This window comes from Salvelinus namaycush, chromosome 37 (genome assembly GCF_016432855.1).
Source record: "Salvelinus namaycush isolate Seneca chromosome 37, SaNama_1.0, whole genome shotgun sequence".
NCBI classification, from domain to species: Eukaryota; Metazoa; Chordata; class Actinopteri; order Salmoniformes; family Salmonidae; genus Salvelinus; species Salvelinus namaycush.
Genome location: NC_052343.1, coordinates 22,354,258 through 22,378,934, shown reverse-complemented (window position 1 = coordinate 22,378,934; position 24,677 = coordinate 22,354,258). Strand labels below are relative to the sequence as shown.

Here is a 24,677-nt window from a genome sequence, read left to right as displayed (position 1 = left end):
AAAGTGGGCCGCAACTGGGTAAGTCAAGTTTTTGCACCTAATGGTGCTACGATGCTCTGAGATATGTACTTTTAATTTGCGCTTTGTTTTACCCACATACTTTTTACCACAAGGACTGGGATCGATCAAAGGTGGCGAACATCTTACTTTTATTAAAATGAACACTGAAAAACAACAAAATACAAAACGAACGTAAAGTTCTACAGGCTACACAGCAACTATACAAAATCAAGATCCCACAAACTAAAGGTGGGAAAAAGGCTGTCTAAGTATGATCCCCAGTCAGAGACAACGATAGACAGCTGCCTGATTGGGAACCATACCCGGCCAACAAAGAAATAGAAAAACTAGAATGCCCACCCAAATCACACCCTGACCTAACCAAATAGAGAAATAAAAAGGCTCTCGAAGGTCAGGACGTGACATTTGTATGACCAAGTGTTATGAGAATTTTGTTCTCAATGTTCATAAACTGAACTTCAATTAACATACTCTGTCTGTTACTAAGAATTTGTAAGGTTCTTATTAAAATGAAACAGACAGAGGCCAGTCTACCATAGTCAGCATGTTTATTTACGACAGACAAATCTATGGATATAGCAGCCTACAGCCTAATTTCGTCTGTCAAACAGGTAGACCTATCTCTTATTTCTTAAATAGGAATAAATATGCTCCAACACAAAGCCCTCTTGTTGTCAGTAAAGTCTAAAATGAAGACTGTGCCTACTCGAATTTGCCTACTTTCAGCACCATGAGCTATCCATTTCCAATTGTGCCGCGGCTTCTGCTTCAAGTTTCAGCACCACAATGTAAATTACTCAAATCTGGCTTATTGTGACGTCAATAACTCTGATAAATACATCATGGGCAAGTGTTACGAGAATTTTGTTCTCAATGTTCATAAACTGAACTTCAATTAACATACTCTGTCTGTTACTAAGAATTTGTAAGGTTCTTATTAAAATGAAACAGACAGAGGCCAGTCTACCATAGCCAGCATGTTTATTTACGAGAGCTCTGCCCATCCTTACATGTACATTGGTTTATATACCTCTCATTTCGTCATAACTGTCCCTCCTCCTCTAAGACAATGACAATATAGTTCACAAGTCTTCTCCTTCTCATACATTGTCTGCCACCTGTTATACAATCTACTTCAAGCCCAAGGTCTCTCCCCTCCCTGGGTGGGGACAGAATGTCCTGTAAGGAACACAATAGTACAGCTTGTCTGTCGATAGCTCCTCTTATCATTTGTTTCACACTTGCACCCTGCTTACATACTAAAAAGTAACAAAAAGTCCTTGTTCTAATTCTGACTAAAACTACACACATCAGATTTATAGATTTATGATTTTAATAAATTTCATACAATCATACAATGACAGGGTAGAATTCTGTTAGTTATAGTTCTACGTTAAATGTATACATCATTTAGTCATTATTCATAAAAATCATAACACCAGGTGAAATCATAAAGAAATGCATGTGCTGATCCCTTTTTCCAAATGACACGTGAACACAGAACAGCTGTAAAATGTAATCTGAAACAAAAAAAAGCTAACAAATACAAAAGCAACAAAGGTTGAAACTTGAATAGAATATTTTACCTGAAAGAAATTGACTAATGCCAATTCAACACTGATATTTCAGATGAAGACTTCTGAAATTAACAATATTTCAAAGATGTTGAACAGTGCAATCAGTCTTCTGTGATCATTTCCTATGACATAATCAACATGAAGGTTTACATGCACTACAGTATGATGCCAATAAGTTAAATTAAAACAAATTGGGGGTACATTAGTACCCTGAAAATAGCAGGTATGCTCTTTAACACACACACACCACAGCCAGCAGCATTGAAAGAATGGTTGATTTTTTCTTTGATGTTTCACACCCACATCCTGTACAGTACCTCCAGTGAGGTCTGTTCTTCTGTGATGCATCCAAGAGACAGAGAGACCAGTCTTTAATTACCAGCATTGTCAACATCATGTCTCTGAGAATGCCAAACCTCAATTGCATACGATAGACGCGAGTCCTGGTTTATCATAGTGGTAATAAGATCTAATTCCACCACATGCTTTAGGAGTTACTTTATGGTTGTTTTGACTCGGCTGCCAGAAGTGTATCCAGGTGATATGTCCGCTCCAGTTGTCCAGTTACCTGCTGTGACAGTTCTGGAGACTTCAGTTCATGGCTTATCTTATCTAGCACCACATACACTGTCTGAGTCCCTTCCTATTTGTGGTCCTTCCATGGCTGTCTCCTTAGTCCTCCTCACTTCTGGCCCATCAGGAAGCGAGACATGTTCTCATAGACCACGAAGGTGATACAGCATGCTGGGGTGACACGGATCAGGTTGGGCACCATGCCTTTATAGAACCCTACAGCTCCCTCATTCCTGTGGAGGAGGGGCCAAAAGAAACACAGTAGTCACTATGTGGGAGAAAAAAACTGACTGAAATGGCAGCATTGGTATGGGCGTTAGCAAGCTTTCTTGTGGCTCTCTGTCGAGTTAAGAGTTTGAAGCTGCAGATCTTAGTTGCTTCACACTGTTATGTTACCAAATCCCATGAACATGGTTATATGCCCACTTAATAGTCAATTATACCAAGTTTTGGCTAGTTAACCTAAAACTAGCTGTTTTCCCTGTATGTACAGTAAACCAACAGTGTGGTCTTGGCCTACCTCCATGTCCTCCTGACCACATCCAGGACTCCATTGTACTTATTATGCTGGTCCTGCAGGCGAGCCCGCACCACCTGGTAAGGGTATGTGGTAGCCACAGCAAATATTTTGGATAGAGCTGCCATTGTGATGTATTCCAATGCATTCTGGTTAGACGGAGAGAGAGTGGGAGAGAGAGAGAGGTTGGAGGAATGATGCCTTAGAGTCACTTCTTTAATAAGCATTACGGTAATTCTTCCAGAAATCCTGCAACACTTAGATGTATGTGGGTTTTCTTTATAAGTACTTTAAAGGTTTATTCCCCATATAGTTGAGTCATTAAAAGTAGGTGTGGTTATAGAAGTCTTAATGTTTCCTCACTCTGCAGTCTGCACTCACCAGTTTAGCTTCTGAAGGCATTTTCTTGTATTTGTTGTAGTCTCTCTTCAGCTCCTCATAGGCCATGAACTGCAATGCCCCGTGTGATGTGCCAAACAAACCAGGAACATACCCCTGGAGGATTAAACACTGGGGTCATTATCTGTACCTGACAAATAAACTTTTAAATGAAATGTTATATACTAACTTCCAAATCCAATTGATATGATCATGGTATTTATAATATTGAAAAATACTTATAGCTGATATAAAAACACTAATATCTTGAAAGACAATTTATCCTATCGACTACCCAGGCTGTTCAATTCCGGTCCTGGAGGTCCGAAACACTTGTTTTTGTTTCTACCTGGTAGTTAATTGCACTCAACTGGTCTCCCAGGTCTGAATTAGTCCCTTATTAGGAGAAGATGACAACCAGAAGTGTTTTAGCCCTAGAGGACTGTCATTGATCAGCCCTGCCATGTGCATGATCTACTCCTACTAACACTGACTTTGCTGATAACTACTTTATTGAGGAAAAAATGTACTTATTACTATGACTGTGAACAGCTGTGTAAAGTAGTTAAGTAAAAATACTTTAAAGTACAACTTAAGTAGTTTTTTTAGGTATCTGTACTGGTTTGGTGCCGCCTGGTTTGCTTAATATAAGGAATTTGAAATAATTTATACTTTTACTTTTGATACTTAAGTATATTTTAGCAATTACATTTACTTTGATACTTAAGTATATTTAAAACCAGATACTTAGAATTTTACTCAAGTAGTATTTTAATGGGTGACTTTCACTTTTACTTGAGTCGTTTCCTATTAATGTATCTTTACTTTTACTGAAGTATGACAATTTGGTACTTTTTCCACCAATGACTGTGAAATGTGGTTGTCTCACCTAGCTATCTTAATTAAGATGAATGCACTAAATGTATATCCCTCTGGATAAGAGTGTGCTAAATTGCTCAAATGAAAAATGGAGGTACTGCCCCCTAGTGGTAGTCTATAAAACATGCATTCAAATCTTATGCAACTACAGTACATACGTAAAACTTAGAAATGTGAACTATAGATATGTCACTCATTGAAAGAAAGTCTAAGAAGTGGTAGATCTGTTCTATGTGGCTATTTCTATGATTCTGGTTCTTAAATTTTGTTTTTGCCTATTTTACTTTCGGTTTTGAACACCAGCTCAAACATCTGAAAAAACAATGTTTGGGTATGGAAAAGCTATTTCACAGCGGGTTAGATGGTAGAATGATTCTCTACACTACACTATACTTGCTTGTAAAATGAAATGAGGCTAACTATTCGAATTTGAGCAACCAGGAAATGGTGGAGCAATTTCTGCATAGTGCATCTTTAATAGCAGGGGCGTTTATTTTCTTCAATCACTGAACACAATCTGTGCTTATTAGAGACAGGCTTCTATTAGAGACAGGCTTCTATTTGAGCCAGGCGGCTATTTCGTTAATGCACACAACTTTTGCACAATGAAAAGTTGAAAAGACTACCACACTGTTTATTGTGACCAGTATAAACATTATAATAACAAATCCATTGTAGATCAGACTTGCAAAGACAAGGCTGCCAAATCATACCCCAATTTCACCCATCAGCTCCATGGAGAGCTCCATTTCATCTCGTGTTTTCTTTTTGGTGGCGCCATGGCTAGCAACAATGACAGAATTAAATAAAAAATGTTGATTGTGGGAATATCAGAGCTTTGTCCATGGTAACCTCGTAAACAATTCATTTGTGTGTTTATTTGGAACAGTGTTTACAGTGTTTATTTGACAGTGTTTATTTGAAACAGGCTTTTACTTGCTGAAATGTTTGCCGATGCCCGGCTATTAAAAAGGACAGCTATTTGAGACTCAGCGTTTAATTGAAGTTTTATGGTACAATGCCTAATTTTAGGCTGTGAGGGATCATAAGGAGAAAACATGTTTACATGTGACACCATTCACATGTCCTGCACATTCACTGGACCTGGACTTGACTTCTAAGCAGACAAGAGTCCTAATAGCCTCTATTCAGGATACAGCCATCATACATACTGATGACAAAACCTGGGTTATACTGAGCCTCACCCTGTACAGTCCAGGTATCCCCTCATGCCGGTAGATCTTCACCAGTGCATCTATCATCCCTTTATACTGTTTCCTGGTGGGATCAGCGTTATACTGCAGCACCAGGCGAGTCTTAGTCACCCAGATAGGGTTGGTTAGGGTGAGAGTCAATACACCTGGAGACGGAGGAAACAGAGGTGAGTTTCTGAGCTAACACACACACACACACACACACACACACACACACACACACACACACACACACACACACACACACACACACACACACACACACACACACACACAACATGAATTAAACCAAACTACAAGCTCTACACTACACTACATGGAGCCTGTGAAGCATGGAGCTGGTGAAGACATCCCTATCTCATTATGTTGAATTAAAATCACTTGAGGTTGGTAGAACATGATACAGGGCAGTCAGTGTCTTTCTTCCCTTTACCATTGTCTGTCAGTGAGTGCAGTTGGATTAGTTTATTCCACTGAACTCTCTAACATGATTAGGGTAAATCACATGACTGTATATAGCCAGAAAAATGATAAAATGTCAGCAAATTGACCAGTAACTATATACATATGTACTTTTTCCTTAGTCAGAGTCAAATATTTTGTTCCAACCAGTCAGTCACACACCTGATTCAACTAATCAAAGTCTGGACTAGTGGAGCAGACTATGATATGTTTATTTAGGTGTGTAACGGTAACTGTTTGATTGGAATGAAAGCATGGACCCACCCACACTGGTCCTATGGGGATAGATCAAACAGTGTTGACCTTCGAAGTTGTGGTTATAGACATTGTATTGACCTCACGCCACCATCAGTGTGTGTGTCCCTGGGGTCTAGACAGAGGCAGTACTAACCTGCTTGGGTGGCTGACAGCAGGTGTTCTGTGGCACTCAGTTCAGAATGACGGCCTTCCTTAGTGTACGCCTTGATGGCATTGTAACTGTGGGGTAAGTTAAAACAAACAGAACAGAAAATTAATTGGACACTTCAATAGACAAATCCCGAAGCTACCATTGCTATTTAAAAGTGCTATTGTCAACAGTCATGTTAAGTTATGAGTTCATATTTGATTGGATAGATCAGAGGGTTTCAAACTGGGCTACAGGATATCCGCCATCATGTGAAAAATAATTATATTATGAATATCGCTAACTGCAACAGAATACCATTGTGTATACCATTTTTATGTCTCTGTGTCCAGTATGAAGGAAGTTAGAGGTAGTTTCACAAGCCAATGCCAACTAGAATTAGCGTAATGACTTGAAGTCTACACGAACCGTTAGCATGCTAGCTGTTCCTGTTCAACCGACTCTGGGGAAGTCTCAAACTACCACTTTAATATGGAGGAAATTACAGTCATTGGAGCTAATTACAGGTTTTTTTCTGTAAAGGAAATTCTTAGGCAGGCCGTGGTCATTTTCAGGACAGAAAAACTGTTTCAGTGTCAACTTAAAGAACCAAAACCAGATAGAAAGCATGCTATATATACACAATACAAGTCAAAATTTTGGACACACCTACTCACTTATAACAGAATCAATAGACATGTGCCCTGAATGCGATATAAAAAAATAATAATAATAGATTCTCCCTGACTGTCTAGCTATTATTTGACTGTTAGTACTCAAATATGGTATTATTAAAAATATATACAGTACCAGTCAAAGGTTTGGACACACCTACTAATTTTAGGGTTTTTATTTATTTTTACTATTTTATAAATTGTAGAATAATAGTGAATACATCAAAACTATGAAATAACACATATGGAATCATGTACTGTAGTAATCAAAAAAAAGTGTTGAACAAATCAAAATATATTTTATCTTTGAGATTCTTCAAATTAGCCACCTTTGCCGTGTGCTTTGCACACTTTTGGCATTCTCTCAACCAGTGTAACCGATGTGAAATGGCTAGCTAGTTAGCGGTGGTGCGCACTAATAGCGTTTCAATCGGTGACGTCACTCGCTTTGAGACCTTGAAGTAGTGGTTCCCCTTGCTATGCAAGGGCCGCGGCTTTTGTGGAGCGATGGGTAACGATGCTTCGTGGGTGACTGTTGTTGATGTGTGCAGAGGGTCCCTGGTTCGCGCCCGGGTCGGGGCGAGGGGATGGATGTAAAGTTATACTGTTACACCAGCTTCATGAGGAATGCTTTTCCAACAGTCTTGAAGGAGTTCAAACATATGCTGAGCACTTGTTAGCTGTTAACTCTGCGGTCCAACTCATCCCAAACAATCTCAATTGGGTTGAGGTCGGGTGATTGTGAAGGCCAGGTCATCTGATGCAGGACTCCATCACTCTCCTTCTCGGTCAAATAGCCCTTAAACAGCCTGGAGGTGTGTTTGGGGTCCTTGTCCTGTTGAAAAACAAATAATTGTCCCACTAAGCGCAAACCAGATGGGATGGCATATCGCTGCAGAATGCTGTGGTAGCCATGCTGGTTAATTGTGCCTTGAATTCTAAATAAATCACAGTGTCACCAGCAAAGCACCCCCACACCATAACACCTCTCCTCCATGAATCACGGTGGGAACCACATGCGGAGATCATCCGTTCACCTACTCTGCGTCTCACAAAGACACGGCGGTTGGAACCAAAAATCTAAAATTTGGACTCATCAGACCAAAGGACAGATTTCCACCGGTCTAATGTCCATTGCTTGTGTTTCTTGGCCAAAGCAAGTCTCTTCTTCTTATTGGTGTCCTTTAGTGAAATAACACATATGGAATGAAATAACACATATGTTGAAATAACACATATGGAATCATGTACTGTAGTAACCAAAAAAAAGTGTTGAACAAATCAAAATATATTTTATCTTTGTGATTCTTCAAATTAGCCACCTTTGCCATGTGCTTTGCACACTTTTGGCATTCTCTCAACCAGTGTAACCGATGTGAAATGGCTAGCTAGTTAGCGGTGGTGCGCGCTAATAGCGTTTCAATCGGTGACGTCACTCGCTTTGAGACCTTGAAGTAGTGGTTCCACTTTAGTAGTGGTTTAGTAGTGGTTTCTTTGCAGCAATTTGACCATGAAGGTCTGATTCACAGTCTCCTCTGAACAGTTGATGTTGAGATGTGTCTGTTACTTGAACTCTGTGAAGCACTTATTTGGGTTGCAATCTGAGGTGCAGTTAACGCTAATTAACTTATCCTCTGCAGCAGAGGTAATTCTGGGTTTCATCATAGCACTTGATGGTTTTTGTGACTGCACTTGAAAAAACTTTCAAAGTTCTTGACATTATCAGGATTCCCTGACCTTCATGTCTTAAAGTAATGATGGACTGTCATTTCTCTTTGTTTATTTGAGCTGTTCTTGCCATAATATGCATAATATGGACTTGGTCTTTTACCAAATAGGGCTATCTTCTGTATACCACCCCTACCTTGTCACAACACAACTGATTGGCTCAAACACATTAAGGAAAGAAATTTCACAACTTAACTTTTAACACGGCACACTTGTTAATTGAAATGCATTCCAGGTGACTACCTCATGAAGGTGGTTGAGAGAATGACAAAAGTGTGCAAAGCTGTCATCAAGGCAAAGGGTGGCTACTTTGAAGCATCTCAAATATAAAATATATTTTGATTTGTTTAACACTTTTTAGGTTACTGCATGATTTCATGGGTGTTATTTCATAGTTTTGATGTCTTCACTATTATTCTACAATATTGTCGCCTTGAAGTAAAAAAACAACAACCTGGGATTGACTACTAAAATAAAAAATAAATGTCAGCTGATGCATGCATGCTGTCATGTCATCTAGCGTAATATTGTAAAGTTATTATCCCAGAGAAAGTAGACCAGTTTTACTTCTTCTGGTTATACATACAAGAAAAAGTAGAGTCCCCATGATGCCCCAGCACCCCAGATGTTTGGGGTGACTCCTTGGTAGAGTCCACGAACCCCCTCCTGCTGCCACACATTTTTCAAACAATGGATAATGCCATTATATTTTGGTCTCAAGTCCAGTCCATCACTCACTGCAAAGAAAATACAAGGCAGGGGAAAATATACACTGTCAGAGTCAACAGAACATCAACTGTCCATGCAAGTTATAGCCAGGTAGCTAGCTACTCCTATGTTATTACCATGTGCTGATTGCATCATTTGCAGGTTCCCAATCTTACACCTGTCAAATGTAGAAGTTAGCTAGCTGCTGCAAATCCTTTTTAGTCCGGACAAATAAACAACTTGTAGCTAAGAGTTTTAGAACCACACATTGACATACGTTACCTGCAAACCTGATTTTGACTAGGTCAAGAGGGTGAAGCACCAGTGTTGACACGACTCCTCCACTGAGTCCTGCAACCAAATTCTCTATTTTGACATGGCTGTAGACTTGCTGGATGTATTCAGTTATGGAGAAAGGTGTGCTACTTCCAGGGGATCCCGAAGAACCAGGAGCAGGAAGTCCTGTTGCAGCTGTCTCTTGATTTGAAGCAACAGGACTCATGTTTAGCTAGTTATTCTGTGAATTTAGCTAGAAGTTAACGTCAGCTACTTGATTATTCAGATGTTATTCAACAGAACGCGTACGGTATCATGCTACAGTAAAATCTAATCCCGGAATCCAAAAGGCACATACTTGAAGTAATCACATCATATTTTAAAACGTTTTAGTGACCCACGTTTTTGTCATGTGGACAAGCTACATTTCTGTCTGGCACGACCTTTCCAATGACTCGTTCGCAGCAGTTATGCCGCGTTCAAACCAACTGGAGGTTTCCGACTTCAGTAAGTTCAAGACAACTGGGAACGAGCTCCGCTTGAGAAAAATCGTTTTGAACGGTCATCCAACTCAGAATTCCAAGCCGGGAACTCGGGCCCCTTGCTTGAACTCCGACTTTCCAACTTGAAGATGACTGCCGCTCTTTCCGAGTTCCCAGTTGTCTTGAACGCACCAAAAGCACCAATATGTTTTAGGAAATGTGACGCAATGTGGAGGACTTTACTATCCCATAATGCAACAATGAACAGCACACCCCCAACCACCAGCCACAAATCCTCTAGATGGCAGTCTGTAGATTTGCAACAGTCGCAGCGTGTGTTATGAAGCTGCACTTACGTTGGTGATCTGAAATTGTAAACAAAATGAGTTGCTTATGGATGGGTAATGTAAGTCCTGATATGTTATTATAATAACGTTGCATGCATAGAAAACTAGCATTAGCATATCCTAGCTCTTGTGTGACTCCCACTTTAGGATAGCTAGTGTTACCAACCCTCAGTGCTACCACCATGCGAGAAACTAGCTCGTTAGCTAATAGATGCACCCTCAGGCATTTTCATTATTTGGCCAACGTTAACTAGTTCTTGCTCACTGACAAGCCCTAAAGAGCCTCTAGTCTCATGAAGCCTGTCATTTCCAGGTGATAAAGACCACACCAAGTCAGTGACCCTGAATGTTTGAGAATATGTTAAGTTGAATGTAGCTAGCTAGCTACATTAAGTTACAGAGTGTAGGTAGCTAGCTAGAGTAGAGGTTTTCTGTTCAACTTAGTGTTTTTCTCTCATCCCCTGTAGCTAGAGCCTTACATGGATGAGAAGTTCATCTCTCGTGCATTCGCCACCATGGGAGAGCTTGTGGTGGGGGTGAGAATCATCCGGAACAAAATGAACTGGTAAGAAGGGAGAACATTAGGCTACTGCAATAGAAGGGTTATGACTGATATACTTTTTGTCTTTGGGAATGTCTAGTAGCCACTGTATATTACTATCACTATTCAACAACAGAAGAAATCGCACAAACACGACACGTACATGTTTTGGTCCTTCACTTTGTGTAGGGGTGCGGCAGGCTATTGCTTTGTTGAGCTGGCGGACGAGGCCACTGCTGAGAGGTGTCTAAGGAAAGTCAACGGGAAGCCTCTCCCTGGAGCCACACCGGTACAGGGCCACCACACACACACACCACTTAATGATTCCACATTGATTTCCAATCTCGAATCGACCCATACCTCCTTCACCTATCTCAGGCACTCTGAGAGGATTGGATATGTATAGGGCATATGGTGAACTCTTGATATACCCATTAACTTTATTAGAGATAAATAACGTCTGGAATAATCCATTCTGAACAAAACACTCTCTCTTTTCTACAGCCGAAGAGGTTCAAACTAAACCGTGCCACGTATGGAAGACAAGGAGAGAGCAGGTATGTACTGCATGCCACTGAACTTACTTTGTCCAGGGACTAACAGAGCCTCCTTTCATACAGTAGAGAAGGTAGTTGTGTGTAGATGAAGGAAGACACTTTTACTCCATTCGTTTGGTATGTTCCCAAATAATCCACGCTTTTCATTCATTACTCATTATTAATAGCATATTGATTTTTAATAAATATTATGTTTATTCATAAAGGTTTTCTTTCCTGTAAAACAGAGGTGGTTACTCAGACAACAGGTACAATCAGCCATACTCGTACAACAACAGCCAGTACTACCAACAGTACCCTGACTACTACTCCAACTGGGGGTATGAGCAGAACACAGGCAGCTACGGAGGTTACAACTACAACCACTATGACTATAGCAACCAGGTGTGTTCTCCCACCCACCCTCTACTCTATCGCTCTTTACATATACATAAGCGGTACCATGTTGTGAGTAAAGACCTGTCTCTTTGTTTTAGGGTTATGGGGAGACTGAAGATGATGGGCTGGAGTGTGAGTGCTCTGTTTTCTTTCATTTCTCAATCTTCATTGTACAAAAAAGCAGCTTAAGAATTTGACATAATGTATTGAACCCAGGCCTGGAGTATAGCCTACAAACTGTCCAGTCTGTCTGATCTTCATGGCTCTCGTGCTGTGCGATCTTACTGTGTGCCTTGTGTGTGTGCCTCCTGCAGACCCAATGGTGGTACTGGATGTGGTGGCAGCCAACAGGCAGTACATGGAGGACAGTGAGGAGCTGTATGATGCCCTCATAGACTGCCACTGGCCTGCCCTGGAGCCTCCTGGTCCTACTGCTGCTGCACCATCCAAGGCACAGTAGAGCTAGCAGACCCCCTGGTCGACAGACAGCAACAGTCGGACTCTCTCAACCTCTTGATGTGGATTGTTTGGAACAGCCCAGTGTGAAGGTTCAAAGGCATCTCGTCCTGCCTGCCAAGAGTAGCTGGTCTTCAGTGTCTCGTACACTTGCAATGGGCTAAGCGAACAGACCACAGTGTATGATTCGTGTGAACCCAGCTCCAGTGACTGAAAGGATGCCCCCCTCATGTCTGAATTTTTATTGCTCACCCCCACTAATTTCTTTGGGGTTATTGGGCACTGGTTTGGTTCCATTTGCCCAATGAACAGGTTTGTTTCGGTGCTTGATGTCTTTGTAATCATATCTTCAAGGACCGCGGTGCTAGTTTGAGCCTGTCTTTTCCCTCCCTCACATAGCTACCCTTTTCATATTTATTGTCCACACTGGAAAATAGAATAAGATTGAAATATAATCCCTATTCGACACCCTATTCAACCTATTGATTAAAAAATCTAGGGTCACTTGCTTCTTATTGTGGAGTGGAAGACTGTGTAGTGGGTGTTTTAAACCTTTCTCCTCCATGTTATAATTTGAAAGCTGTGGTACAGACAGAATTGTTGATTCTGCTTTATGTAAATATTCGTCAACAGAAGACAATGTGGAGGCGCGTGTATTCACTTTATAATAACTTACATGAATAATACATTATAAATGCTTAATAAATTATAAATGCTTTAAAAATATATATATATAATGAAATACTTTAATAAATAGGTTATGAATCCTTAATCTTCAGAGTTATTATAAAGTGTAACTGTTTCATCAATGTCAAATGTGATGTCCTGTATAGCAGGATATGATGGTATTCTTTATGGCTAGTCTACAGATCACCTCATATTACTGTAGTAGAAATACAGTATCAGATCAGCTTGTTCAGTGTTAATTAGCTCCGAGACCACATGCTGACTGCAGCAAAGAATATCAGTATCTACAAGCTCAAATCACCAGTGTTCATATTTCTTGCTTTTGACGATAAATACTTGTGACATTGATGCTCTAAGACCGGCATGTATTAAAATGTGGCCCTAAAATAATCTGTTACTCTATTTGAAAAGATTAACTACAAACCTGCTCCTGTAATAACAGAGTAGAGAAGCACAAAAACTATGATATATGTTTTTGCTCCATGCACTTGAAAATCCATATTTTACTAGTTTAAATTCACCAGATGCCCAGTAATTAATTGAGGGGAAAGTAGTCCTTCCTAGAATCCTCAATTATAGGCTGGAATCAGAATCCTGAAACAATAGTAAAACAGCCATTCAGTTTGCATCTGGCTACCTCAATCATTCCACACACCCAGCACCAGAGAGAGAGTATCGTTGCAGACTGTTCTCATAGACTCAATGTAATATAGTATACGTATATCCAGATGTTATGTTTCGTTTGGTATGTTTACATAGGTTTCTTATGGCAAAAACAAAAGTAGGTTGGTCAGTCGGTTGGGATGGGTGGATCATGTGAACGTCTAGCAGCCCGAAGGTTGCGAGGTCGAATATCAATATGGAAATGTTTTGCATTTTAGCAACTACTTAGCATGTTAGCTAACACTTCCCCCAACCCTAACCCCTTTACTTAACCCTTCCCCTAACCTTAATCCTTTTAGCTAACCCTTCTCCAAACCTTAACCCCCAGAGCTAGTTAACATTAGCGTTAGCTACCTAGCTAACGTTAGCCACAACAAATTGGAATTTGTAACATATCATACGTTTTTCAATTGGTAATTTACGAACCTGATGATGGACATCAACAAATTAATACATACCATATGAAACGTAACATATACTAAATCAGTGGTCACCAAACAGTCGATCTCCAAGGCATTCCTAGTCGATCACCAAACATTTCTGTAAAAAACCCAACGATAAAGCATTGCGTTCCTAGTTTTTGTTTTGCTCTGTTGCCCTAGCACCGGGAAGGCAAAGTGTTCCCATGTTTAACCATTTCATGTGTCTGAAGGTAGAACTCCGCCTACCCGGCAGGCCCAGAGAACAACTCAAGTGCATCTATAGGCCTACAGCTGGCCAATGAGATGGCTCAGATTACTGTGTCTGCACAGTTCCTCGAGCCATAGACTGGAATAAAGAAGCATCAAACGCACAGCAAAATTGATACTGAGATTGAAAAACTTTTAAAACCATGACTAGAGAGAGACAACGAATACAGCAAAGAGGTGCTGTTTTTATGTGTAAGTTCATGTTTAAGTTGTTATTCAGCACTGTCAACACTTTGTTCAAAACCGCTATAAGCCATTAAATGTGCGTTCTCCCTACAAACAGTACTGCAGCTGCAATGAATGAGTATAGCGAAGTGTTCCGATCAACTTGTCTATTTTAATATCAATAAATATTTAACTTTCTCTGGACATAGGAGTAACAACATGAATTGGTGCATGTGATTTGAGTTTCGCCATCAGCTGGAAGACTGTCCTCTTTCTCTAGCCAATACGCAGTGATAATGTATTGGGCCTACTGCACAAACCTCATTGCTACAGTACTGTTTTTAATTGGTTAATGTTGCATAGGCTTACGTTTTTTAAGTCATGATTTAAAAAGTCAGCGGTAGATCTCGGCTTACATTTTGATTAAATGGAATGTCACGGATTTACGTACAGAATAATACGAAATGCTCTGAGACCATGTTGCAACATCCTACCCACTCAATCTGTTCATGCCCTACTAATGGACCTGACACCGGCTGGTCATGTGAGCAGCCTTTGGGATCCATTATAAGAAGCAGTGTGAAAGTCAAGGGACAGGCACAGGGCAGCCTACTATTGCTTGCCTCTATTAAACCAAAAGGCTTAGTTATTCTATCGTTAGTTATGTTGACCTAGATTTTAGGACTGACTGACGGATGTTGCTCATAGTGGCTTGATAATAATGAACCTGCAGATTGAGCTGCACTCCAATCATATCCCAACCCTCATATCAGAGATACGAATCTCTCATCAACAGAGAAAGTAGCCTATAACCTAACATAAACAAATCAGAATTCATAAAATGAGTTACTTTTCTATAGGGATACACTTAACTCGAAGTGGCTATTTTACTTATGTAGTACAGATCTAGTATGTTTCAGTTTATGAGTTTTTGTCTGCTGCCTCAGAATATGAGCAGAGTAGCGAGTTTGACACAATGACATGCGCACGCTGAAATACTGTGACGTCGCATTATGGGCTCGGTCTTAAAGAAATCTCATAACACAGAGACATAAACTGGAAACGACGCATTATACTGCAATCCCATTGAAAAGTAAGGGTTTTATCATAATATTGTATCAACCATTTTACAGATGTAAGTAGAAAACATATTTATATTGATTGTCTACACTGGTAAAATCACCCAGAAAGTAGGTTACGTTGCGACTGCCAGTGCCCCTAACTGTCAGTGATTCAGCTGGATAGGCTACGTTGTATCTACCGCGTTCAACACATAATGGAACTGGTTACAATTGTTTCTAACCCGATGCAAAGTGTAGCTGTTTTCTTAATTAAGTTGAATTGCTTGTCTTCTGCCTTTCGATTTTAATTATGCTAGTGGCCTATAGGCTTTACAACCCATTGAACCCAATAGCCTATATGAGCATGTCAGACTGACTTAGGGCTCTATAAAAATTGTTGAATGTTACGCAGGCTTGTCGCTGTCACTTTATATTTTTTTGCCGAGATTTCAGATGTTATGGTTGAATAATAGTGTTAGACCGAGGCTATTCTTAAATAGTCATTCATGTTCAATTGGGCTATACTATAGCCTACAATCATGAAATGAGCAGCCCACAGAATTGTCTAATTAATAATCAGTTAACATGATAACGTGACCTCATATCTTGGTCATGGTTGACCCGCTAAATACAATTTCTGGGATATTTTTTTGCAACAGTAAACTACTGTTATCTGGGCCATTATAATGAAGTAGCGCGCCAAGTAGACGGGTATTTTTGTTATGTGCACATGGATAGCCAGCCTACAGTCGGCCCGGGTGCCTGCCGAACCTTCGCTCCGATTGTAAACAACCTGCGTTCATGACGAAATGTGGCCTAGCCTATGCGGCAATGTGCACTGTAAGTTGTCGATATATTATAGCCCACCCATGTGGTCGGATGGAGGATAAACCACAACTATTTCTGTCTTTCAATCCTTACTTAGTCTTATGTAGCTTCAAGTGATGATATTATATGCAATCTGATAATGGTGCTTGTTTGAATATTTGAAGGCTGCTATATGTGACTGTATGACAGGTGTGTCCAACAATTCAGTTCCCACTACGGAGTGTGACAGACGCCAGGAGCAAGGATGTCATACGGGAGAACAGACAGCTATCACCCGCAGCCGCGAGACTTCAGCAACCTCACCCAGACATGCAGTGCAAACATCCAGAAAATCACACAGAACAGTGAGTGGTGAAATGAACAAGACAGTGACAGAACGCAGTGTTCTACTGCTGCGAGTGACACCTTGTTGCAATGCACATTTCCCTATATGGTATATTAAAGTAGGCACATTCTATTCTATAACCTACCCTAACACCAGACACCCACACTTTGGACAATTTACTATCACAAATAAGTCTAGGAGGCTTGATGCTTTGGGTCTATTTGTGTCTTCCACCTACTTCTGATCTCCTCTGGAATTAACTAATATTAGGCAGAGAAGATGACTGAAGTCAAAAAGAGGACCTTCTGAGACAAGAATAGCCTGAGTCTGCCTACAGTATATAGTGCTCTATTTAGAGAGAGAGAGAGGGATAAAGAGAGAGAAAAGTTGTTCTATCCTGCTTTCTCAGTTCCCCCTTCTCTTAGTTCAGCTCACTTCACAGTTTTTGTTTTGCTATACAGCTGGGCAAATCAAAAACATGCTGTACCAGATGGGGACGAGACAAGAGACCCCAGAGCTGCAGGACAGACTGTGAGTACTACTGACACTAATGCTGACTACTACTACTGACTACTACTCAGTAACTAAGTAACTACTAACACTAACTGACTGCATCAACAGTTAGTCTTTTCCACCACTGATGGGGACAGCAAGAGCATCACTAATGAAATATATACAGTTGAAGTCGGAAGTTTACATACACTTAGGTTGGAGTCATTAAAACTCGTTTTTCAACCACTCCACAAATCTCATGTTAACAAACTATAGTTTTGGCAAGTCGGTTAGGACATCTACTTTGTGCATGACACAAGTAATTTTTCCAACAATTGTTTACAGACAGATTATTTAACTTATAATTCACTGTATCACAATTCCAGTGGGTCAGAAGTTTACATACACTAAGTTGACTGTGCCTTTAAACAGCTTGGAAAATTCCAGAAAATTATGTCATGGCTTTAGAAGCTTCTGATAAGCTAATTGACATCATTTGAGTCAATTGGAGGTGTACCTGTGGATGTATTTCAAGGACTACCTTCAAACTCAGTGCCTCTTTGCTTGACATCATGGGAAAATCAAAAGAAATCAGCCAAGACCTCAGGAAAAAAAATTGTAGACCTCCACAAGTCTGGTTCATCCTTGGGAGCAATTTCCAAACGCCTGAAGGTACCACGTTCATCTGTACAAACAATAGTACGCAAGTATAATCACCATGGGACCACGCAGCCGTCATACCGCTCAGGAAGGAGAAGCGTTCTGTCTTCTAGAGATGAATGTACTTTGGTGTGAAAAGTGCAAATCAATCCCAGAACAACAGCAAAGGACCTTGTGACGATGCTGGAGGAAACAGGTAGAGAAGTATCTATATCCATAGTAAAACGAGTCCTATATCGACATAACCTGAAAGGCCGCTCAGCAAGGAAGAAGCCACTGCTCCAAAACCGCCATATAAAAGCCAGACTACGGTTTGCAACTGCACGTGGGGACAAAGATCCTACTTTTTGGAGAAATGTCCTCTGGTCTGATGAAACAAAAATAGAACTGTTTGGCCATAATGACCATCGTTATGTTTGGAGGAAAAAGGGGGAGGCTTGCAAGCCGAAGAACACCATCCCAGCTGTGAAGCACGGGGGTGGCAGCATCATGTTGTGGGGGTGCTTTGCTGCAGGAGGGACTGGTGCACTTCACAAAATAGATGGCATCATGAGGGAGGGAAATTATGTGGATATATTGAAGCACCATCTCAAGACATCAGTCAGGAAGTTAAAGCTTGATCGCAGATGGGTCTTCCAAATGGACAATGACCCCAAGTATACTTCCAGAGTTGTGGCAAAATGGCTTAAGGACAACAAAGTCAAGCTATTGAAGTGGCCATCACAAAGCCCTGACCTCAATCCTATAGAAACTTTGTGGGCAGAACTGAAAAAGCGTGTGCGAGCAAGGAGGCCTACAAACCCGACTCTGTTACACCAGCTCTGTCAGGTGGAATGGGCCAAAATTCACCCAACTTATTGTGGGAAGCTTGTGGAGGCTACCCGAAACGTTTCACCCAAGTTAAACAATTTAAAGGCAATGCTACCAAATACTAATTGAGTGTATGTAAACTTCTGACCCACTGGGAATGTGATGAAAGAAATTAAAGCTGAAATAAATCATTCTCTCTACTATTATTCTGACATTTCACATTCTTAAAATAAAGTGGTAATCCTAACTGACCTAAGACCGGGACTTTTTCTCTGATTAAATGTCAGGAATTGTAAAAAAAAAACTGAGTTCAAATGTATTTGGCTAAGGTGTATGTAAACTTCCGACTTCAACTGTATGTTTGTGTGTTTGCTACTCACAGCCAACAGGTACAGCACTACACCAACCAGCTGGCCAAAGAGACCAACAGACACCTGAAAGATCTGGGCTCCATGCCTCTCCCTCCCTCTGAACAGGTGAGTGGGAGTTATATGCATAGATACTGTATATTTCTATAGTTCTAAGGAAGAATTCCACATCTATGGACTGGTCCGAGATCTGTTTGTGTAAGCATATCTGGGACCAGGCTACATCAAAGTCCTACTAATGCTAACATTTCAACTAACTGTATGTCGATATTCTTGTGTTCTGTTTCCTGATACAGTATATCATCTTATCTAACAACCCAAATGTGTAAATCATATCTAACTCTGGCGAGGACATCTCACCATACAGTATATTCTACTGAATCTATTCTGCTCTGCTCTTCTCTACTCTATTCTACTGTACTCTGCTCTACTTTGCTATACTCTACTTTGCTGTACTCTACTCTAATCTACTTTACTGTATTGTGGGATTGATCCTTCCAGAGACAGCAGAAGATCCAGAAGGACCGACTGATGAGTGACTTCTCTGCAGCGCTCAACAACTTCCAGGCAGTCCAGCGACGGGCGGCCGAGAAGGAGAGGGAATCAGTGGCCAGGTCCCGTGCCGGGTCCCGCCTCACAGTAAACACCCTGCTTTCTCATTGGCCTAGAATTAGCCGTCTGTCATAGTCACTCACCAATAGTGTTATTAGAAATGCATTGTCATATTACAGTATGATGACTGATTAGTGTAATGCAATGTGAATGAGAGTGTTTCAATGATGGGTTTGTTTTTATTTCAGCAGGAAGATGAGGGGAACGTCGATGAACAACTTGTGACATTTGAAAAGTAGGTACACAGTGGAGGTAGAATCCTATCAAATATTCTGTTAGAATAAAAATGTTAAGTTGTAACAAAGGTGTGTGTCTGTGTCCGTTCGTGTGTGTGTTTGGTGTGTGTGTGTGTAGAGATGATGATGACTGGAGTCAGAGTCAGACCCAGCAGCTGGAGGAGCCAGAGGTCACAGAGGAGGACCTGGAGGTCATCAAGGAGAGGGAGACCAACATCAGGCAGCTAGAGGTACTCACCCAGCTACCAGCTCCACTCACATTCCATACAGGAATCACAGAGCCACATTACATTTACATTTGAGTCATTTGGCATATTGTTCAACTCCAAATCAACCCTTTGCCCAAACTCTCTAGTCAGTGGAGGCTGGTGGGAGGAGCTATAGGAGGACGGGCTCTGTGTAATGGCTGGAATGGAATAAATGGAACGGTATCAAACATGTCAAACATATGGAAACCACATGTTTGATACCGTTCCATTTATTCCATTCCAGCCATTACACAGAGCCTGTCCTATAGCCTGGCCCTTAGCCCCTATTCCCGAGTATAGCCACTCCTGTAAATCTGACAGGTAGGGGGTAGGGTTCGATTTGGACATCAGCCTAACTAACCCTGGTGGTGATTTTCTCCTCCTCTCCCTCCAGTCTGACATCATGGATGTAAACCAGATCTTTAAGGACCTGGCTGTGATGATCCACGACCAGGGAGAGATGATCGGTTAGTAGACATGAAATGGATTTTCTCCCTCTCTGGTTTGATATCATGCTGGTTCTGAAGGTTGCTGTCTGTGATGGTTTAGAATTCCATCTGATACTGTATCAGTCCTGGCTCCTGTGACCCTGCCCTTCACTGAGTCTCCTCTCTGTTTCACAGACAGCATTGAGGCTAACGTGGAGAGTGCAGAGGTCCATGTAGACAGAGGGACCGGACAGCTCCAAAGGGCCGCCTACTACCAGGTAGGGCTGTGACAATCATGGAATGACCACCATTATTGTCATAAATGTCATTTTTGTTTAATAATGTTTGAGCTTATAATGCATCTTTGAAAATTAGCTATATCATACCTAATGAATACTAATCTAATAAAAAGCATGAGCTGGCGCACACCCAGAGAAAATTATTTAGTGTAGAGGTGCTGACTAACGGAGAATATACCTAATGTTGTTTTTATACCTAATGAAGTTTTTATACCTAATGAATACAACACGGCTTTGGTGATACCCCTGTCGTGTCTTTGGCTATGCCGGATTAAGTGATATGACATGCTATTCTATAAAATAATTTCTCTGTAATTAATATTACCTGATTAAGCTAATCAGGAAGATAATTAACTAGAAAGTTGGGGCACCACGAAATAATGTTTATAGAGCTATTATCTTCCGAATAAACTCTTAAAGACCTAGTAATCGTTTACATCAGTAGCAGTCAATATTTAATCGTCACCTTATTTCAGTCTAATCTGAAAGTTGTACATTCTTGGTTATCTTCACGAACCCTGGCTAACAAGTTGAATCAGCAATACAACATTTGGTTTAATCATTTATTTACTAAATACCTAAATAATCACACAGAATTACATATGCACAGAATGTATCATACATTGATTACAAATTATGTCATAAAGGAAAACGTCCCTAGCGGACGGAACAGATATGACAGCTGGTTACACACAGAGAGGGGATTTGGGTTTGAGTGAAAGAGCTGGAAGACTGAGTAACAAAGGGAGAAGCTATGCTATCGTAAATACAGTATCTTATGCATTCTAAATTACCGCCCATGTGAAAAAGGAAAATGCAATAAATATTTACTCTGAGCTGCGCTTCGGTAGATTGGTCGTAGATCGTAGGCCGGGTTGTCCAGCATGGATCTCTGGTCCTCTGAAGACTGTCTAGTGGTGAACTGGAGCGTGGTAGAATGGATACTCTGTCCGTCCTCTCCTAGCCCACGTTTAGCGGGCGGAGGGGGTAGCACTTCTTTAATGAATAAGAGTTCAAAGTTCACACCAAGTGGTCATACTTTAAGCTCATGCTATGTTCTGGCTGGTATAGTCGAAATTCATCCTTCCGGCATGTAGGTCGTCAACTTCACATTGAAATTCGATGCCAATTGCGTTAGGTTCTTGCTGATGTTGGCTTAGTTCTGTAGGTGGTCTTTGTCCTTTCAACGTGGGGACTGCCAGTCCGCACGTCCTTGGAACAGGAAGTTACATTTTTGTAAAGGGGCTTATATAGGATTGGGAGAGAGGACCATGTTTCATAGTTTACAACCAGTGTCTGTTCACATGGGCGGGCCACTGAGTTGAGCATAGTTTCTCTATGATAAACCGTTCTCTCATTTAAGAAGCTAAAATTACATTTAATCTTTTCACAAATAGTTTAATATTTAAACATTTACATTGCACAACAATTCCATGTGAATCTGATAACTAGAATGTGTCGACTTTCCAAGATACAGTTTATGTCATCCTGTCATCAGTAATCATGCCTCAGACGCCAACTGAACTGACATCATATTCATTAAGTCCCAACGCATATTTTTAACTGGTTGGATTACCGAAATATGTTTCCGTTTCCCACCTTTTGATGTCCCCAGAATCTCTATGTTAACAAAGGGCTTTTTCAAGAGTCAACTCTATAGAGTAGAGAGAGAGAAACGGGGGGGAAGGTATTTATGGGGGTCATAAACCTCCCCCATCAAGCCAACATCATGACACCCTTGTCTCAAAAACTAAGGGTTTTGACCATTTGGAACTTTTGGAAAGGAAGGTTTTCCTCCCAAACGTGCCGTTCTGCTTGTAAAATAACTTTACCCTCTTCATGTAATGAAAAACTGCTATTGGGTAAACTATTTCTACATGAAAATAAAGTTGAATCCCCCCTCCTAAAATGAACGTATTAAGACCATTCTAACATTAGTTTTGGTTATTGTCCATACTTGTCGGTTACACAATTATACGACGATTGTGTCAGCCCTACTACCAGGTATCAACACCATCACAACATGGGCCGTGTTTGATTTGTAGATAAGTCCGAACACTCTGTCGATGATCAGCGTCCTTCATTTAACCAGGCGAGTCAGTTAAGAACAAATTATTATTTCCAGTCACAAATCACGGCCTGTTTGTGCTCCCTCCCCCTGTAGAGGAAGTCCCGTAAGAGGATGTGTATGCTGGCCATGGTGGTGTCTCTGGTGGTCACCGTCCTGGCTATCATCATCTGGCAGGCCATCAAATGAGAGGACAGGAAGAGTACCGGGGAAGGATTTTAATGGCACATCGCACTGACAGCCTAGAATGGCTTCCAATGGAAAGTCTGAGTGAGTGAATGTGTGTGTGTGGGGGCACGGGTGTGCGTGCTTTCAAGCAAGATATAGACAGAGGCGTAAGGAATAGATTGTATAAATTCTCTTCCCTATCTGTATATATTATATACTAACTGTTCTAACACAGCCCTGCACTTACTTCCATGTCAGAAATGCAAATCATCTCTGTCATCATTACATACATTACTGTGTCAGAATATGTCTGATCTAATGCAATGTTGCACAAGTTTGTATGTATATAAATGCCATGGGTACGGTTTGATATGGTTTATTTTCTGCCTCTCTTCATGTTGTGAATGTCTGATTCTCTTCCAGATGTCTTATAGTCTATAGTATTACGACAAGGACATGGTGTAGTTGCGATAAGGATTCCTTTGATAGCACACAAACAACAAACAAAATGTTTGTATTATTACTATGATTATTATGATGATTATTATTATTATGCTCACTTTCATTAATAAAATCAACTGTGCAAAGAGTCCCGACTGTGTCACGCATGGCTATGTACGTTCCACAAGATGGCGCTGTTATGCCGGTATTATGAGGTAAACGTATAAGGTGACACAAGAACCATGTAGTCTACCATGCTTTAATTAGCTATTTAACAAGTCAAGATATACTAAAGAGCGTAGTAGTCTTGCAATTTTGCAGTAGTATTGATGATGTGTGGTAGGTTGGTTAACATATTGGTACCTTAATAAAACATGTTTACCATATGTTTATAAGACACTGTCCTGCTAACTATGCACAAGGTTAGAGATCATTTCCCATGGTACTGTCATGGTGATTTGAAGCGGTGATGACGGTTATTGTGGAGACTGTCATGCTCGACTCATACCTCTCCCTTGTGATTAGTGAGCTAGGCTAGTTTACCCCTGCTCCAGGTCTATTACCTACGGGTGTTGCCTTTCCAGGTCTTGTCCCAATCCTAGTGCCCTGCTGATTCCAGCTGCGGCACCAGCCTTACAGTCAATGGTCGCCAGGGTGGGGGAAACATGTATTAAAAACCACTCAGCAAGACAGCTAACTCAGGGGATAGGGCGACCAATAGTTCCCCAGACTCTCCTAGGTCTATAAGATACATTCTCCACTCGACAACTGTCATTATTAAAATAATTTTTACACCTACAGGTGCACGCCACAAACCCTTCACCTGTGGACCTGGAGTTACTCCCTGTAATGGAAAGATGAGAGGTATAGTTACCGTCAGGGTTGGGTAGGTTACTTTCTAAATGTAATCCGTTACTAGTTATCTGTCCAAAATTGTAATCAGTAACACAACTTTTGGATTACCCAAACTCAGTAATGTAATCTGATAACATTCCGTTACTTTAGATTACTTTCCCCTTAAGACGCATTAGAAGAAGACAAAAATTACATCTATTTCAGGATAAATCAATGTTAAAGTTTACATAGCTGGCCATAAATGGATGTTAAATTTAATTTCAAACTTCTTCAGGCTAGGGTCTATTTTTCTCCACTTCCTGTCTGACTGACGTGCCCAAAGTAAACTGCCTGTTACTAGGATATGCATATAATTGGTACCATTGGATAGAAAACACTTTGACGTTTGTAGAAATGTTAAAGATAATGTATTAGACTATAA

At 40.7% G+C, this 24,677-nt stretch overlaps 3 protein-coding genes across 5 annotated transcripts; 2 read left to right on the top strand and 1 right to left on the bottom strand.

Annotated features, from left to right (window-relative positions):
* Positions 1–1,270: 1,270 nt before the first annotated feature.
* Positions 1,271–10,022, bottom strand: LOC120031276 (mitochondrial folate transporter/carrier-like). Its single transcript, XM_038976952.1, has 7 exons — positions 9,399–10,022; positions 8,995–9,145; positions 6,013–6,098; positions 5,151–5,305; positions 3,070–3,183; positions 2,692–2,837; positions 1,271–2,404 (listed from the first exon to the last, which is right to left on the bottom strand). The coding sequence occupies exons 1-7, from the start codon at positions 9,616–9,618 to the stop codon at positions 2,281–2,283; spliced, it is 996 nt and encodes a 331-aa protein (XP_038832880.1). The 5' UTR covers positions 9,619–10,022; the 3' UTR covers positions 1,271–2,280.
* A 147-nt stretch (positions 10,023–10,169) lies between these two features.
* Positions 10,170–12,785, top strand: LOC120031394 (tRNA selenocysteine 1-associated protein 1-like). 2 transcript variants are annotated; one of them, XM_038977124.1, is made up of 7 exons: positions 10,170–10,280; positions 10,689–10,786; positions 10,952–11,051; positions 11,267–11,319; positions 11,547–11,703; positions 11,796–11,829; positions 12,012–12,785. In XM_038977124.1, exons 1-7 carry the CDS (start codon positions 10,257–10,259, stop codon positions 12,155–12,157), a joined length of 612 nt encoding a protein of 203 aa, XP_038833052.1. In that variant the 5' UTR covers positions 10,170–10,256; the 3' UTR covers positions 12,158–12,785. The 2 variants fall into 2 exon arrangements, with proteins under 2 accessions (XP_038833052.1, XP_038833053.1); XM_038977125.1 differs by having other exon boundaries at positions 10,216–10,275.
* A 2,571-nt stretch (positions 12,786–15,356) lies between these two features.
* Positions 15,357–23,550, top strand: LOC120031132 (syntaxin-12-like). Of its 2 annotated transcripts, none has more exons than XM_038976723.1 (10): positions 15,357–15,450; positions 16,436–16,590; positions 17,033–17,102; positions 18,916–19,009; positions 19,403–19,540; positions 19,705–19,748; positions 19,868–19,979; positions 20,392–20,464; positions 20,621–20,703; positions 22,889–23,550. In XM_038976723.1, exons 2-10 carry the CDS (start codon positions 16,491–16,493, stop codon positions 22,979–22,981), a joined length of 807 nt encoding a protein of 268 aa, XP_038832651.1. In that variant the 5' UTR covers positions 15,357–15,450; positions 16,436–16,490; the 3' UTR covers positions 22,982–23,550. The 2 variants fall into 2 exon arrangements, with proteins under 2 accessions (XP_038832651.1, XP_038832650.1); XM_038976722.1 differs by having other exon boundaries at positions 19,702–19,748.
* Positions 23,551–24,677: the final 1,127 nt, after the last annotated feature.